The 16975-nt window shown below is 38.7% G+C and overlaps 1 protein-coding gene across 1 annotated transcript in view; it reads left to right on the top strand.

The window, feature by feature from the left end:
* AGBL1 (AGBL carboxypeptidase 1) overlaps window positions 1-16975 on the top strand; it is a 1396462-nt gene that overhangs the window by 393956 nt on the left and 985531 nt on the right. Inside the window, exons 9-11 of the mRNA XM_075345952.1 lie at window positions 6363-6427; window positions 10406-10519; window positions 15474-16042. Coding sequence (XP_075202067.1) covers window positions 6363-6427; window positions 10406-10519; window positions 15474-16042 — 748 coding nt within the window. The remainder of the gene's footprint in view (window positions 1-6362; window positions 6428-10405; window positions 10520-15473; window positions 16043-16975) is intronic.

The raw sequence follows: 16975 nt of genomic DNA, 5'->3' as shown, positions 1-16975 counted from the left end.
CCTTCTTGTTTTGGACTCAATTGATCTTGTTTTTGCATTTAACATGCCTTTCCTTTCAGGTTGTATTATGGACTCAATAGTGAAATCCCCAAAGTGAATTTCAGACGGGGAGTGTGTTGTTTCTATTTGTCTTAGTTAAAACTGTTATTTAATGTTTTTCATGCTTGTCTCTGCTGCCATCTACTGGTCAGACCTTTTGGCTCCTCTGTTTCTTTTGTCTAGCCCATGGGAGTGTCTGATGACCCTCTTGCATCACATCCTGGTATGTTCATTCCAAAGCAGAGTTTGTGAGAACAACATCCCTTATTGGAGCTGCGAGAAGCAAAGTCTTCTGACCACGTAGTAGCTTCAGAGACAAACATTACTGGAGAATTACAATGCCAAGTACTTGGACCGCTGTACTTCTGCATGTCTTTAACCTTTGGAGAAAATAAACCACCTTTTGTTTCATCTCAGCATGTGCATGTTTCACTCTGGAGCGCTCCGGTCCTGTCTGCCTCACCTATAGGAAAACGACAGAATAATTATGTACTGCTTCTATTTAGAAGAATATACTTTGAATATCACTGTACTGAGCGTCTATATCAGCAGATTCCCTCATTAATTGGTGACTTTTATTAATTTGCGATAAGAAGAGAGAATGTGAAATATCTATAAATTTCAACTTTTAGTGACATTTATAAAGAAATTCAGAAAATGCTAAGGGACTTGAAAACTTTAGAACAAATAGTTTATTGAAAGAAGCTTTTCAATTTTTAGCCATCTGCACACCAATGGTATGATGCGTTAAAAACGCTAAAAACATCTGGTAGTTATATATTATTATTATTATTTATTATTATAGCGCCATTTATTCCATGGCGCTTTACAAGTGAAAGAGGGTATACGTACAACAATCATTAACAGTACAAAACAGACTGGTATAGGAGGAGAGATGACCCTGCCCGCGAGGGCTCACAGTCTACAGGGAATGGGTGATGGTACAATAGGTGAGGACAGAGCTGGTTGCGCCGTGGTCTACTGGACTGAGGGCTATTGTAGGTTGTAAGCTTGTTGGAAGAGGTGGGTCTTGAGGTTCCTCTTGAAGCTTTCCATGGTAGGGGAGAGTCTGATGTGCTGAGGTAGAGTGTTCCAGAGTATGGGGGATGCACGGGAGAAATCTTGTACGCGATTGTGGGAAGAGGAGATAAGAGAGGAGCAGAGAAGGAGATCTTGTGAGGATCTGAGGCTGCGTGCAGGTAGGTACCGGGAGACTAGGTCACAGATGTAGGGAGGAGACAGGTTGTGCATGGCTTTGTATGGCATGGTTAATGTTTTGAACTGTAATGAACTATATATATATGTGTATATATATATATATATATATATATATATATATATATATATACACACACAGTATATATATATATATATATATATATATATATATATATATATATATATTCATTTTAGATGTGACAGTTGAAAAAGGGCACCCAATATAGCAAACAAGTAATATATTTTAACATAATATTTTATCAATAGGCCTAGATCACGTATGTTGAACTCTGGTCTGCAGGCTGATTTATTTGGCCTGCCTTGCCAGGTACCCATTAATTTGTATGGAAGACTATGTGGATCCCATTGTTTTGTACAGGGGACTTTTGAGCCCATTATTATGTATGGAGGTATATATACTGTCCATTATTCTGTATTGATGACTATGTGGTTCCAAGTAATCTGTATGGAGGACTATAGAGCCCATTATTCTATATAGAGAACTATATGGGACCCATTTTTCAGTATGGAAGACTATGCAGTGCCCATTAGTCTGTATGGAGGACTATGTGGGGCAAATTATTCTGTATGGAGGACTATTTGGGGCCTGTTACAAGGTTGGCCCTCAACTTTGTCTAAGTTTTTAATTTTGGCCCTCTGTGAATTTGAGTGTGACATCCCTGCTCTAGAGTAAGTAATCAAGGATTGAAGTGGTTATTTTATGTAGTTAGCAGCTGTTCACATGACTTTTTAGTACCCCTCTCCATGTGGCAAGGTATAGAACCAGTATTTGTGTATATTTCACCTGTTGTAATAAATGAGTCAAACCATTATTAGCACATTTATGAGCATTGTTCATTTGTTTTCCTTTAAAACTTTTTTTTTTTTTTTATCTTTATACATTTACTGTTAGAAATTGTTGGAAAACCCATCACTGAAATCTGTCATGGTTCTGTTTAGTATGGTTTTACTGTAGCTCTTATGTTAGTTTATCCTCAAATTTCACATTTCTTGTGTTAACGAAAAGGTTGTATTATTGGATCTTTTATCCAATGACCATTCTTCAAGCTCTAGTTTGTCCATGCGTGGTCTCACATTAAGTACTAAGGAGCATGAAGCCTAAACATTCTTTGAGGGTACCTTGTTTTTGGGATTTTTTTGCTATGTGTTCAGACATTTTATGCAATGTTCTTGAAGTAATCGTGCTGCAACTTATCTTATCACTAAAAGTGTTGTTGACTTTTCTGCATTTCTACATTTTCTGTATGATTCTATACTATGAAGCAAAAATATTTTTTTGTTGGTTTTATTTTTTTTTCTCTTCATCTTATTACTGACAAAAAACATTTGGACAAGTCTGCATATATTTACATACATCTAAAAAATATAGCAAAGTAAATAATTTCATTATCCCACTACCTGCACAAATAATATATGATGTTCATTTACTAAACATACACTTTTAATATAGGGTTGTAAAAAAATTCTTAGGTAGAGATCTGCACACAAATAGTAGGCCAAATTTGTATTTAATTTGTATATACACCATGTTACAAATTATTATGCAAATGATATTTTTCTCTGATTTTCCTAAATGATTAGTGCAAATGAAAGTCAGTCTAATAAAAGTCATCACCCGTTAGAGTATACATCGAATTTTATTGAAGAAACCTCCCAATGATAACAGTATAATCTTCAAAATTAAAAAAAACAACAAAATGCACTGTTCCAAATTATTAGTAGACTAGAGTTTCTAAATTATTAGGCACAGGAGAGTTTCTAAACATTTAATATGTTTTAAAGAACTGAAAATGCTCATTTGTGGAATTTGCAGCATTAGGAGGTCACATTCACTGAAATAAAAAGCTATTTAAATCCAAAACATCCTAACAGGCCAAGTTACATGTTAATGTGCCACCCCGTGCTCGGCTGCAACCGAGCCGCTCGGGTCCGGACCTTCAGTGAGCTGCTCGAGGGTCTCCGGACCTGGGAGGTCCTGCGGTCACTCCGACCAAAAAGGGGTTGGCGGTTTGGGGACGTAGGTGTACGGCCGAGGCCGTGTTTTAAGTTCGTGACGCCACCCACAGGATGTGGTGAAAGTGGACACCACCACTGCAGTTACGGGGCACCCGGGGGAGATGGTATGCAGCAAGTTGTTAACCCCTCCATGGGCAGGGATGGTGGCCCCGGGACCCGTTGGGGGTGTTTTGGCGGTGCAGGGAGATGGGCGGCCGGAGGGCACTGGTGTACTCACTATTATGAAACACTCGAGTCTCTGGTAAACCAAGATGATGGCGGTCTGTGCCCGCAGCCGGCTGTAGTCGGGTTCCCCTACCCGGTTGCTGGTCTCTGCCTTTCTCCTGCACCTGATTTAGTTGTTGGACTACCTACGCTTGCAGCGTCAGGATTCCGCTCCCCGGCTTGTGGATGTCGGAAGAGCCCGTTTGCCCGCAGACGCTGGCCCGTGGAATCTCTGAGCCTTGGCGGTGGCTTTCTATCCCCCTCGTTGGGCTGTTGTCTTCTATGAGGGACTTTGGGTGGGAAAGGACCTGAAGTCCAGACCACAATCAGTTAATTAACTCAGTCCAGTAGTTTCTAGACCTCATTTCAGGGTCTGAGTACCCCCTCTTGTGCTCCAGTTTCCGAGTTGGTTCCCCAGGTCGGTACCGGCGGGCCACTACCCTGTCCCGGTCCACCACGGTTCCACCGTGCCATCTTCCTGGCTCCTGCAGACAGAGGCCTCTGTATGCCTCCTAGCCAAAGGTGCCCGGGCTCCAACCCTGGCACCTGTCAGTCTGTTACAGGCCTGTCACACAGGCCTGTCCCCCTCACTGCACTCTCCAACTGAAACTCCAAACTCAACTGTTTTATTTTTCCTGCCTCAGGCTCTCTGAACTCCTCAGTGGGCATGTCCAACCGCCTGGCTCTGCCCCCTGATGTGTCCATCCAGCCCTGAGGGAGGTGACTAGGGTGTAATGTGGTTGGCTGGTGTTACCTAGTGAGGGGACTGGTGTTGTGCGGGGCCTTATCTGTGACTACCTGGCTTGTCCAGGGTGTCACACTAACATAGGAACCCTTCTTTGATATCACCTTCACAATTCTTGCATCCATTGAACTTGTGAGTTTTTGGAGAGTTTCTGCTTGAATTTCTTTGCATGATGTCAGAATAGCCTCCCAGAGCTGCTGTTTTAATGTGAACTGCCTTCCACCCTAAGATCTTTTGCTTGATGATACTCCAAAGGTTCTCTATAGGGTTGAGGTCAGGGGTAGATGATGGCCACAGCATGAGTTTATCTCTTTTTATGGCCATAGCAGTTAATGGCACAGAGGTATTCTTTGCAGCATGCGATGGTGCATTGTCATGCATGCAGTTGATTTTGTTCCTGAAAGCACGTTTCTGCTTTTTGTACCATGGAAGAAAGTTGTCAGCCAGAAACTCTATATACTTTGCAGAGGTCATCTTCACACCTTCAGGAACCCTAAAGGGGCCTACCAGATGTCTCCCCATGATTCCACCCCAAAACATGACTCCTCCACCTCCTTGCTGACGTTGCAGCCTTGTTAGGACATGGTGGCCATCCAACAACCATCCACAACTCCATCAATCTGGACCATCCAGGGTTGCTCGACACTCATCAGTAAACAAGACTGACTGAAAATTAGTCTTCATATATGTCTGGGCCCACTGCAACCGCTTCTGCTTGTGAGCATTGGTTAGGTGTGGCCTTATAGTAGGTTTATGTACCACATCAAGCCTTTGAAGGATCCTACACCTTGAGGTTCGAGGGACTCCAGAGGAACCAGTATCTTCTGTTTGCTGGTTTGTAATGGCTTTTTAGCAGCTGCTCTCTTAATCCGATGAACTTGCCTGGCAGAAACCTTCCTCATTCTACCTTATCAGCACAAACACGTATGTGCTCAGGATCAGCCACAAATATCTTCACAGTATGATGATCACGCTTAAGTTTTTGTGAAATATCTAATGTTTTCATCCCTTGTCCAAGGCATTGATGCTTTTCGGCAGCAGAGAGATCCTTTTTCTTTCCCATGTTATTTGAAAACTGTGGCCTGCTTAATATTGTGGAACATCCAGTTTTCCTTTTATTGGGCTTATGTGGCAAACTAATTATCACAGGTATCTGAGATTGATTTCAGTGATCCTAAGAACCCTGAGACACAATACCATCAATGAGTTTCATTGAAAAAAAAAATTAATCGCTATGACACTTAAATCCAATTTACATAATAATTTGGAACATGGTGAAATTTAAAATACCACTCCAGACTTTTTTTTTAATTTATTTCACTACTAGAGTGGTGTTTCTAATCTATGTTCCTTGCACTTAGTCTTATACTTACTGTCTTCACCTTCTATTGCAACCGCTCAACACAACTTAATGCATCTCTATCAGAGCCTCGTTATAACCTTGTTCTGGCCTTTTTCCGGCCCTCATAGACTTTCATTGAGAGCTAGTCCCCATTACCTCTGACTTCCGGTAGTCAGAAGTTACAGTCATAATATGGCATCGTGGGACCAGAGCAACATTGGGTGAAGACGCTGGTGGGTAAGTATAATACTAGGGTCATGGACCTTAGATTAGAAGCATCACCAGACCTTAAAATAGAAGCATCACCACTCCAGCGCTGAAAACAATGGTGGTTTAAAGGATGGTCCACTAAGCCAAACTCTTCTCTTTTCCCATCTCAGATCTCATTGAAATAAAAAAGCTTATACTCACTTTTAGTGCATGTGCTGTTCCAGCGATGTCTACGCTTATGTTTCCGAGATCCACGTGAGGTTGTTACATCATGTGAGCTATGCGAGCAATCATCACCAGCTTCACTCTCCTTGCCTTTGGAAGTATAAGTAATTAACAGGAAGTGAATGGCAGCCGCATGACTCACTTCCTCTTAATTACTCATACATCTGAAGGTGGGGAGAAGGAAGCCAAGTAGTGGACAACCCCTTTAAGAAAGCTTAAAATAATTTTACCAACAGAACCTGCATCATATTGTCTCTTCATCATCTCTGTGGTTGCAATGAGAAAACAAAACATTTAGTTTTTATCTTATTCTTATTAGTTTTATATCATTTTGTCTAATAGATGAATCTGATGATGAAGATGAAGATTTGGATAAAAGTCTCACAAATGATGAAAACAAGGATGAAGTTTGTATTTTTCATTATTCAAAAAATAGCTGAATAACTGCTAAATTCTAATGTAGCTGAATAATGATCATGATTAGAGATTCAGAGCGAATACTGGACATTTACCAATTCTCGCTATCATATAGACAGTGTAAACCTACATGAGATATTATTAAAATGTGCTAAATTTATAACAGTGGTTCACACTGGATAATAAATTTAATCCAACTTCAGACATTTTTTCCAATTCTTGTTTGGCATATTTGTTGACTATTTAATGCCAAAATTTTGGTGCATATCAAGGAATCTGAAGTTGTAGCTTTTCTACTGAATCACATCCCCTTTTGGAATGAGCTGAACAAGCTTTTTTTTTTAACTGTTTTCCGACTGGGTTATTTTCCGTCATTGAGCTTTTTAACTTTTTTCTTTTTCTGTCCATATAGCATTATGAGGGTTCTGAGTTGTAGTTTTTAAAGGCAACCTGTCACCGGATGTTTATAATACTCACCTAACGGTCGTTGCAGAGCAGACTGGTTGGATGGGCGTCTCTGTTCTCCCTGTTCACGCCTCCTCTTTCGGCCATCTTTGTCCTCCTTCTGAAGCTAGTGTGGATGACCCGTTCTTCGTCATCTTCACTAGCCGACATTGAGGTCCCACGCAGGCTCACTACAATATTTTGATCTGAATATTAACCAAAAAAAGGGACCAAAGATCCATATCTGTTTAAACTTTAGGCAGCGCAGATCCCACCATGTTACTCGTATATAAAACCAAAAAAGGTGTTTCTGCACATAAGGACTTATCAATAATTCATACAATATCCATCATGTTTAGAAAAAATATCAAATTTTATTCAGTCATAATTGAAGTACAATATTATATTATATTATTAAATGCTGGTATACACAGAATTTAAAAGAACCCTACCCCATAAAAACAAACAAAGAAACAACTGGTGCGTTGTGGAACAGTCATAGTATCAAAAATTCATATATCATACATACATATAAGTTCCTGGGTATAAGTAGGCAAGGGCGCATCCAATGATTGCCCACAGCTATATTTGAGTGCCACTTAAGCTCAAAAAAGTTTAAATCTTAAACCTGCAGTTTGCATTTCATATTGCGGCCAGATCTATAATTCATAACCGTATGGGTGGAATAAATAATAGAATTAAGCTGTTTTTTAGTTGACAAAATTAATATATATATATCATTTATGGGAAACAAGACACAATGTTCAAAGGCAATATATATATAGTTCAATCCAATACACAGGGGCACAAGGCTTCCTGTTTAAAGGTAAGGGGATTTTCCAAATATTGATGAGATTGTGTTATTACACAGGATAAATCCCAATATTTAAAGATATTATATCAACCTGATATTTGCCTTATATTAAAGATAAATCACCCCCATTAAGGTTCAGACAATTCAGAGGGTCATGGTTAGTGTACCCAGATGGTGGACCACAACGCCCAGCACCTCAATGTAAACACTGGTGCGCTATGGAACAACCATAATATCAATAATTCCCATATCGCATATATAGATATAGATTCCTGGGTGTGAGTAAATAAGGACACCTCCAAAGGTTACCCGCAAGGTCTTATATCAAAGGCAAAACCACCTCCATTAAGGTTAGAATAGTTCAAGGAGCCATGATTTGTATACCCGGATGGCAGACCACAACGCCCAGCACCTCGACGCGCGTTTCCTGACGAAGCGAGAGGCGAAACGCGCGTCGAGGTGCTGGGCGTTGTGGTCCGCCATCCGGGTATACAAATCATGGCTCCTTGAACTATTCTAACCTTAATGGAGGTGGTTTTGCCTTTGATATAAGACCTTGCGGGTAACCTTTGGAGGTGTCCTTATTTACTCACACCCAGGAATCTATATCTATATATGCGATATGGGAATTATTGATATTATGGTTGTTCCATAGCGCACCAGTGTTTACATTGAGGTGCTGGGCGTTGTGGTCCACCATCTGGGTACACTAACCATGATCCTCTGAATTATCTGAACCTTAATGGGGGTGATTTATCTTTAATATAAGGCAAATATCAGGTTGATATAATATCTTTAAATATTGGGATTTATCCTGTGTAATAACACAATCTCATCAATATTTGGAAAATCCCCTTACCTTTAAACAGGAAGCCTTGTGCCCCTGTGTATTGGATTGAACTATATATATATTGCCTTTGAACATTGTGTCTTGTTTCCCATAAATGATATATATATTAATTTTGTCAACTAAAAAACAGCTTAATTCTATTATTTATTCCACCCATACGGTTATGAATTATAGATCTGGCCGCAATATGAAATGCAAACTGCAGGTTTAAGATTTAAACTTTTTTGAGCTTAAGTGGCACTCAAATATAGCTGTGGGCAATCATTGGATGCGCCCTTGCCTACTTATACCCAGGAACTTATATGTATGTATGATATATGAATTTTTGATACTATGACTGTTCCACAACGCACCAGTTGTTTCTTTGTTTGTTTTTATGGGGTAGGGTTCTTTTAAATTCTGTGTATACCAGCATTTAATAAAATAATATAATATTGTACTTCAATTATGACTGAATAAAATTTGATATTTTTTCTAAACATGATGGATATTGTATGAATTATTGATAAGTCCTTATGTGCAGAAACACCTTTTTTGGTTTAATATTTTGATCTGCCCTACTCAAGGCAGATCAGAGTGCGCCTGCGCAGGACCTCAATGTCGGCTAGTGAAGATGACGAAGAACGCGTCATCCACACTAGCTTCAGAAGGAGGACAGTTTCTGAGCATGCATAAAAGGCAGGGACCCAACATATCACGTAATAAGATGTATATGAAGTAAAAGAGTTAAAACACATAAATATTAGGTATGAAAGTGGACGTGACAACTGGGTATGTGGATATGAGTGCACGAAAACCTCTTCAAGACAAACTCATTGGAAAGAACAGCTATATAACACATTTCTTTAACAAAAATAAAACAAAATAAACAAAGAGAAAGACAGCAATCTTTTGCAATGACAGTCTTAAGGCAACTGGAAATTCTAGTTTCCAAATCACAAAATTCATGTAGCTAATTCCTTAAGGTGTTTACACAAGAATTTTGGCACAAAACACCAAAAAAGTAGTAATTATTGTACAACTTAGAAGTTAAGCAAAAATTATTACGCCTTTTGGCCTTTTCACTCTAGTCTTGGCCATCTAAGCCAATGCGGGCAGATCATGGGTGGGACCCAATATGGCTATGCCTGCCTGTCAAATTAATGAGTTATGCCCTGACTGTAGTAAATTTCAGGCGATGACACACACATGTTAAGCGATGCGCCTAGTTAATTAAGTGACCTGTGCCTCTTAATGAATTAGGAGCATCGTACTCATCAAGACTGGTGTGCGCAACGCCAGCATTATGGAATTGGCCCCTATGTCTGCTAAATTAGAGTAAATGTTAAATACTAAAGAATAAATACAGTGAAATTTCTTCTTATTTAAGAATACCACCATTATCTAGTTGACATTTTTCCATACCAGATTTTCAATATTTTATAAGCTTTTTATATTTCAAAATTGAGGATCACCAGCCTTCCAAAGTAGATAAAAATGACCCCTTGTTGCAATATTTCAGCTTTTTCAAAAGTGTATAGTTGGGGTTGAAACATTGCAACAATGTGTACTGTCAATAGAGTAATGTTTTTTTCCTCTAATTTGAAGGATTATGTTTAGTTTTTAAAATATTTGCTGGGATTGCATGGTTGAGGTCCTTGAGGTGTACATCTACTAGTCAAACTTTATTTTACACAGTGCAGCTTGTTCTTCGCTAGATCTTATAGGTGTTGCAATTGTTACCTTGTATTTATCATATTTGGCCTACATCTCTCTAGAAATCGATAACGGTTCTATCTTTATTTGGTTTCTGTCTTGACATCCCTTTAGCTACTGAGCTCACTTCTTTTATAATATAACATTATTGTGTTGTATTTCCAGGATGATGATTTGGAGACAGACTTGAAAAAGTTGCGATCACAGCCACAACCTGACCGACCTGTCGAAGAGTTTAAGCAATACAAAGCATTCTGTTCTGAACTATTTGACTTTAAGGTAAGGTACATAATTGGCATGCCTGAAAATTATATATCTAATTATCATCAGGTATATAGTAGTATAGATACATCTCTCCATGGTTATTACTGTAGAATGTCCTAAGAAACAAAGTAATTCAATTTACTAGTTTATAGAGCTTCAATTATAATAAGTGCCATTTGGAGCTCATACATTAGTCTGGAATGCTTGACTGAGATATCTGACAATAGGAGCCTCCAGTAATGTTTATTTTGAGAATAATCGTAACTATGTGGTTTGCTTTATTTATATTCAATAGAAAATGCAAGGACACAAAATCACCGTATTTTTAGGTTATATACTTATAGAGAAAAATATACAAACAATCAAGCTTAATAACATACAACCAAGTATTCAACAAACAGTCTGATATTATATTCAACTCCTAGAAATCCGGGTCAGTAAGTCTTTCCTGACCATCACTTTAACTTTGGTTTACTTATGCCCAGGTCAAAAAGATGTAATGTCATCAATATAACCAAGACCTAAACTAGTATTATTTTGTATCCATGACTAATGAGATCGATTCCACAAATTGTATTCCAACAAAACAATAGTTCTGGATTTCCCTGATGAGTAACTCACCAATAAGTCAAGTTGTAACTGAAATTTGTTTTTATTTCACTTTCATACTTAAGTCAGTCCACTAATCAAATAGACTCTTTTTTGTCTTGCATGACAATAATCAGTTTCACATATTTTAATTTCATTGTTTTTTTCTTTATCCAAATGGATTCGATTTCTCTGTCATATACTAAAAGATATAGTGACTATTTCAAGGGCATAGGGGAATTTTCTTTCTGCTAGCCAGTGATGCAGTAGTAAAGTGTATGTAATGAGATGAGATACATAGAAGGATTAGATCTTCTATACCTGCATCAGTTAGTATGTGATGATACATAATTTAAAAACATAATGACATTGGGACCTATGTTACACATCATTAGTTAGCATAGTAATATCACTAGAAACATTATCTGAAAACCAAACTTAAAGTAGACCTGTCATTTGCCAAAAATATATATTTTTATACTCTGTGTATATGGCACTGTCTGAACCTGGCATTGTTTTTGTTTCTGCTCCTCTCCATTCCACAGATATGGTCATTTCTTCCCTGTATGTAAATGTAGCCTTTTCTTTTCTTTTCAATGTTTTATTTATGACATTTTCAATACATATAACATCTCAGTAGTGAATATGCATATCTCATCAGAATATATTCAATAGATGAAGAATAGTGACAACATACATTGCTTCGGACCCTGGCCATCAGTATTTTGAAGCTGAGAAGAGAAAAAAGAAAACAAAAGAGAAAAAAGAATACAAAAAACAGCGAGGATGGCCATGGCATGTATTGAAATTAATATTATCAACCAAATCAATTCAACCAAACTACATAAAAGACAAAGGGAAGAAGAAGGATAAGTGGGGAGGGAGGGGGGAAGGGAGTGGTGGATATGGGGAGGGAAAATGGGTGGGTTCTGAGAGCATTCGAGCGAGAGAGGAGGGGTTTGGTGAGAAATGGTAAGTGTAGCCTTTTTATCTAAATGGGCATAGCCCTTAACTATTCTCTTAAGGACCATGCTCAGTTTGCAAAAATGACTAGAATTGAAGAAAGGTCATATCTGAGAAACGGAGAGGCATATGAACAGAATACAACAGAGCCAGATTCATTAGAATAGCGGCATTTACACTAGGTAATAAAAGTGCATATTTATGGAGTCAGGTCCCCTACTTTTTCTTTTTTGCTCCACATATTCCAGGATGGGTATCCTTCCTGAAATGATCACCTTTGAAAAACAGCATGTACTTGCTTATGTGTTGTGGTTGTGGTGTCAATAACAACCTATTGAGGATATGGGTAGCATGTCATGATAATGTATTGAATTTGTATCATGCAAGATTGGATGGAGACCTTAACAAAATTTGTGGAAAGGAAAAGGAAGACCCATCTAATGATATTGATGAGTACATCTCCAGAAGAAACCCCATCCATATTTTACATCTAACCTACATTTGAAAAAGGATAGTGATCATTTTAGTGTTAACCTTACATATAGTATATCATTAAAAAAATGAGTCATTGCTCAGACAGCAGTAGATTCAGATTAGTTCAGAGAAATTATATGTAACCTGCTTATTTGGGTCTTTTTCCTTGTACTCTGCCAGTTTTGTGAGAGTATATTTTCTTTATTAATGTTTGTTAGTTGGGTGGGCTTTTTCTTGTGGGATTTAAAGGACCGGTCAGTTTTTCGGCCTATAAGCTGTGGCCACCACCATCGGGCTCTTATATACAGCATTAACATGCTGTATATAAGAGCCCAGGCTGCTATGTAGAATAAAAAAAACACTTTATAATACTCACCTAATGGTCACGCTGCGGTGGATTTTAGTCAGATGGACGTCTCCGTTGTCCGGTGCCGGCACCTCCTCTTTCGGCCATCTTCATCCTCCTTCTGAAGCCTGTGTGCATGACGCATCCTACGTCATACACACTTGCCGGTCCAGCACAGGTTCACTACAATACTTTGATCTGCCATTCTCAGGGCAGATCAAAGTGTGCCTGCGCAGGATCTCAATGCCGGTGAGTGTGGATGATGTAGGACATGTCATTCACCCCGGCTACAGAAGAAGGAAGACAAAGATGGCCGAAAGAGGCGGCATCAGCACTGGAGAATGGAGATGCCCATCTGACGTAAATTCACCACAGCGTGACCGTTAGGTGAGTATTATAAAGTGTTTTTTATGTTCTACACAGTGGCCTGGGCTCTTATTTACAGCATGTTAGAATGCTGTATATAAGAGCCCACTTATGGTTGCCGCAGCTTATAGGCCAAAAAACATGTGACAGGTTCCCTTTAAGAGCTGTGCTATATACTCCTTATACTGTTTGGCTAATACACTGAGTGAGAAACTGCCGCTATGTTCCTTCCTCCCCATCTACTGTTATAATTGTACATTGCACTTCATTTTTGTAGACTCCAATCTCACAAAACCACTGATAGCTTTAGATAGGAAACCCATACACGTAGTTAAACATATTTTTCTATACTATTAGCATGACGGAGAAATTATGTTTTATTACAGTGCAGCTTGCACATGTGCTTCAAAGGGTGTTCCTAAGATTGAAGAGCACTTGATTCTCTGTATGAAAAGCTGTACAACCACTTCCTTCTCTTGGATGGCTACTTTTGAATGATGCATACTTCAGCAGACATTTCAGAGTAGAGGGGGGTCTTGTGAAGTGTTTCTGCAGACAGCCAAAAGCATTTTAGCCTTAAGTTTTGCAAAAAAAAGCATGGTAAAACCTTATTCTCTCATTAATGGTGTCTCTAAAACAGTACACAATGGTATGTTTAAGGATGTTGTCCACTACCTTTACATTGATGGCCTATCCTTATAATAGGTCATCAATGTCTGATCAGCCGGGGTCCAACATCCTGCACTGCCACTGATCAGCTGTTGTCTGTCCTGGTGGCGCTAGCAGACAGCTGGAAATGATCACTTCTGTAACTGTCCCGTCTTCTGATAGTGGTCGCGGCCAGGTACTCCACATCCCCCTTCTATTGATTAGAATGGGAAGCGGATGTGCAGTACTCAGCCGTGGCCACTATCAGAAAATGGAGCAGCTCCAGAACTGAGCATTTTTGGCTTTCTGCTGCCGTTGTTGGAACCAAGAACAGCTGATCGGCGGAGATGCGAGGTGTTGGACCCTGGATGATCAGACATTGAAGCTTAAGGATAAGCCATCAATGTAAAAATAGTGGACAACCTCTTTATATATCTTTTGTATTCTTATAGGTGTCCCCATATTTTATGGTTAAAACTACAAAAAGACTCCTTTTAGAAGGTTTCTGAATATTTATGTAGCGCCTACAGGAAGGAAAGTGCACTGCATGCTGCTGGAAGCTGAAAGATGCAATTTCATATATTAGATTTTATTCTAACATAATTATTTTTTTACATACATCATTATTGGTACAATAATAGGTATACTTTAGGTTATTTAGTCTTCTTCCTCATTGTATGCTACAGAACCCAAAGTATCGATACAGGATTTTACATCTTAAGTGCTTCTAACTTTTTTCTGTATCACTTCTTTATTCATTGACTCATTAAATGAGTGTACAGGTATGATGTATTGCACTATATCTTTAATTTAAAAGATGTTTTTCTTAGTAGATTATTCTTTTGGCATTGAATAATGTGCCTGTACAAATCATTTATTATTGCTATCCTTACCTCCCACAACACTTATAGTGAAATATTCCTACTCTCTTACAGACTAGTAGAACAAACCTAAATTATCAGGCAGGGCACGCTACTCTATCCTTACAGACCAAAACAAAACTTCTAGAGATATGGTTTATATCATCATGTATTCCATCGGGCTAAAGTGTATTGTATTGTTTTGCTTCGATTCTTCATTGCCTCATAAATTAATATGATTGTGATGAATATTTTAAGTACTCATCTTTGCTCTTTTGATTGATGAAATACAGGATAGATCCTCTTGTCAGCCGCTTGTTGATGTATGTTTTTGTCTATTGATCGGCCTGTCTTTTGGTTCATTAATTATATCATACCTATTAGCCAATCTATCTTCAGCCTCTTCATCAGTAGAACATACACACAAGTTCCCTTTGAGACATGTCTTGATCACTTGCCTGTTTTGTGTGTGGAATTTTATGAAGTAGCAAACTTCCTAAAGTATGGTGTTTTCTGAACATTGCAATGCACAGTACGATTCGCATAATGGGATGCTTCGTAGATATTTATGGCGTTTGTCTTTATGTAATACTTGAATATGTCTTCAAAATCTTTTAAAATAATGACTGTAAGATAAAAAGTCTGAGGTGTGTAATATGATTTAATAAGTGGCCATTTTCTTAAACTAAATTTCCTACAATTTCACCTTGTTGACTTCTTAAAGGACAATGCATCCGGTATGGAGGAAGTGCTGAATGCCAGAGAGAGTATCTCCAGTGTTTATACACATAACATTCCATCCACTGGGAGATGTATGGATGATTGCTATACCACAGTGGACAGACCCTCTTTTGGAGACACAATCTTTCCTAAGAAACATGTGGAACAAAATATCTTGAACACCATTTCCAAAAGACCACCACTCTTGGAGGATGCATCGATGAACAAACAAGAGCAAGTGAACGTGGAAAAAACTAAGAAGAATCCATCAAATATATGTCCTTCAAATATGGTTTGTGGGAAACCAAGCTCCTTCCCGGCTAAATGCATTAAGAACTTCCAACTGAAACATAGTGACGGTGCTGATGAATCAGAAAGTCACAAGGTTGTAAAACAGCTTCTGGAACAGCATAAGGGAAATATACCTTTTCACGACCCCCATATTTACTTGTCTGTTGCTGGAAACACTAAATCTGTTCCTGATTTTAAAGTTTTGGCATTTCCTGAGTTTTGGGGCCATTCCTCACCCTCATTTTCCCAAAAACTTGCAGAAAAGAAGTTTGGATCACAAAGGTGATTCTTTTATATTCATTTTATAATTAGTAATTTTCACTTCTCTTCAAGTAGCCTTTTTATAAATGACCTTGAATAAAAGTCTGTGGTTAAGAAAGTGCGTTTAGCTATCTTCCAGCCGAAGATAGCAGGTTAGATATGATACAGACATAATGCTTAGCTGGACACTGCCCCAAGATGCCAGCAACTAATGGGGCATGTGGTGTCCAGAAGAAGTAAAAACTTCTGGCATATCACTAAGACATGTCAGAACTGTTAAAGGGAATCTGTCAGTAGGATCACACTTCATAAGTAGTCTTTATTCATACAGGACCAAGAAAGTTCAATAAAATAATACCTTGAGATCTGGTGTCTTATTCCTGAGAAATCCATATTTTTCTTATATGTAAATGCATTATTCCAGGCTATGGGCCAGACACTGTTCTTCATAAGAATCTGCCTACACAGGTTATTCTAAATATAAGTTGTGGTTATGAGCGTGATATGTGATATCCGCTCTTTACTCTACTGATTTTACAACGGAACTGTGTTTGATTATAACTGACTGATCTGCAGGTTCCTCTCAGGGCTTTAGCTTCCATCTCACAGGCAACATCTTGAGATGAAGAGGCCTGAGATACAAACACTAACCTCTGATTGTCACACCCGGTCAGCATAGGGGTAATTGTACAAACACTATTTGCCCGAAGGGCAACAAGCAAGGGGTACCCTAACTAAAGACCTAATCAAATAAACTTTATTAAATTATATAAATGGACAAGGATTAAAAATGGCAGGTGGGAGGCCAATTCCGTATTAGATGAGTGCGGCCGCGGACCGACACTTCTCTGGATAAATTACTAACGTAATATGGTTGGCTATCACCTACACTGCCTGTTAAAAAAAACTACTTAACAGCTAATAGCCTCCCCAAGGAGGCTATTGATTAGGTCT

The sequence above is a fragment of the Anomaloglossus baeobatrachus genome, chromosome 4 (assembly GCF_048569485.1).
Source record: "Anomaloglossus baeobatrachus isolate aAnoBae1 chromosome 4, aAnoBae1.hap1, whole genome shotgun sequence".
NCBI classification, from domain to species: domain Eukaryota; kingdom Metazoa; phylum Chordata; class Amphibia; order Anura; family Aromobatidae; genus Anomaloglossus; species Anomaloglossus baeobatrachus.
This window is presented reverse-complemented; position numbering and strand designations above follow the sequence as displayed.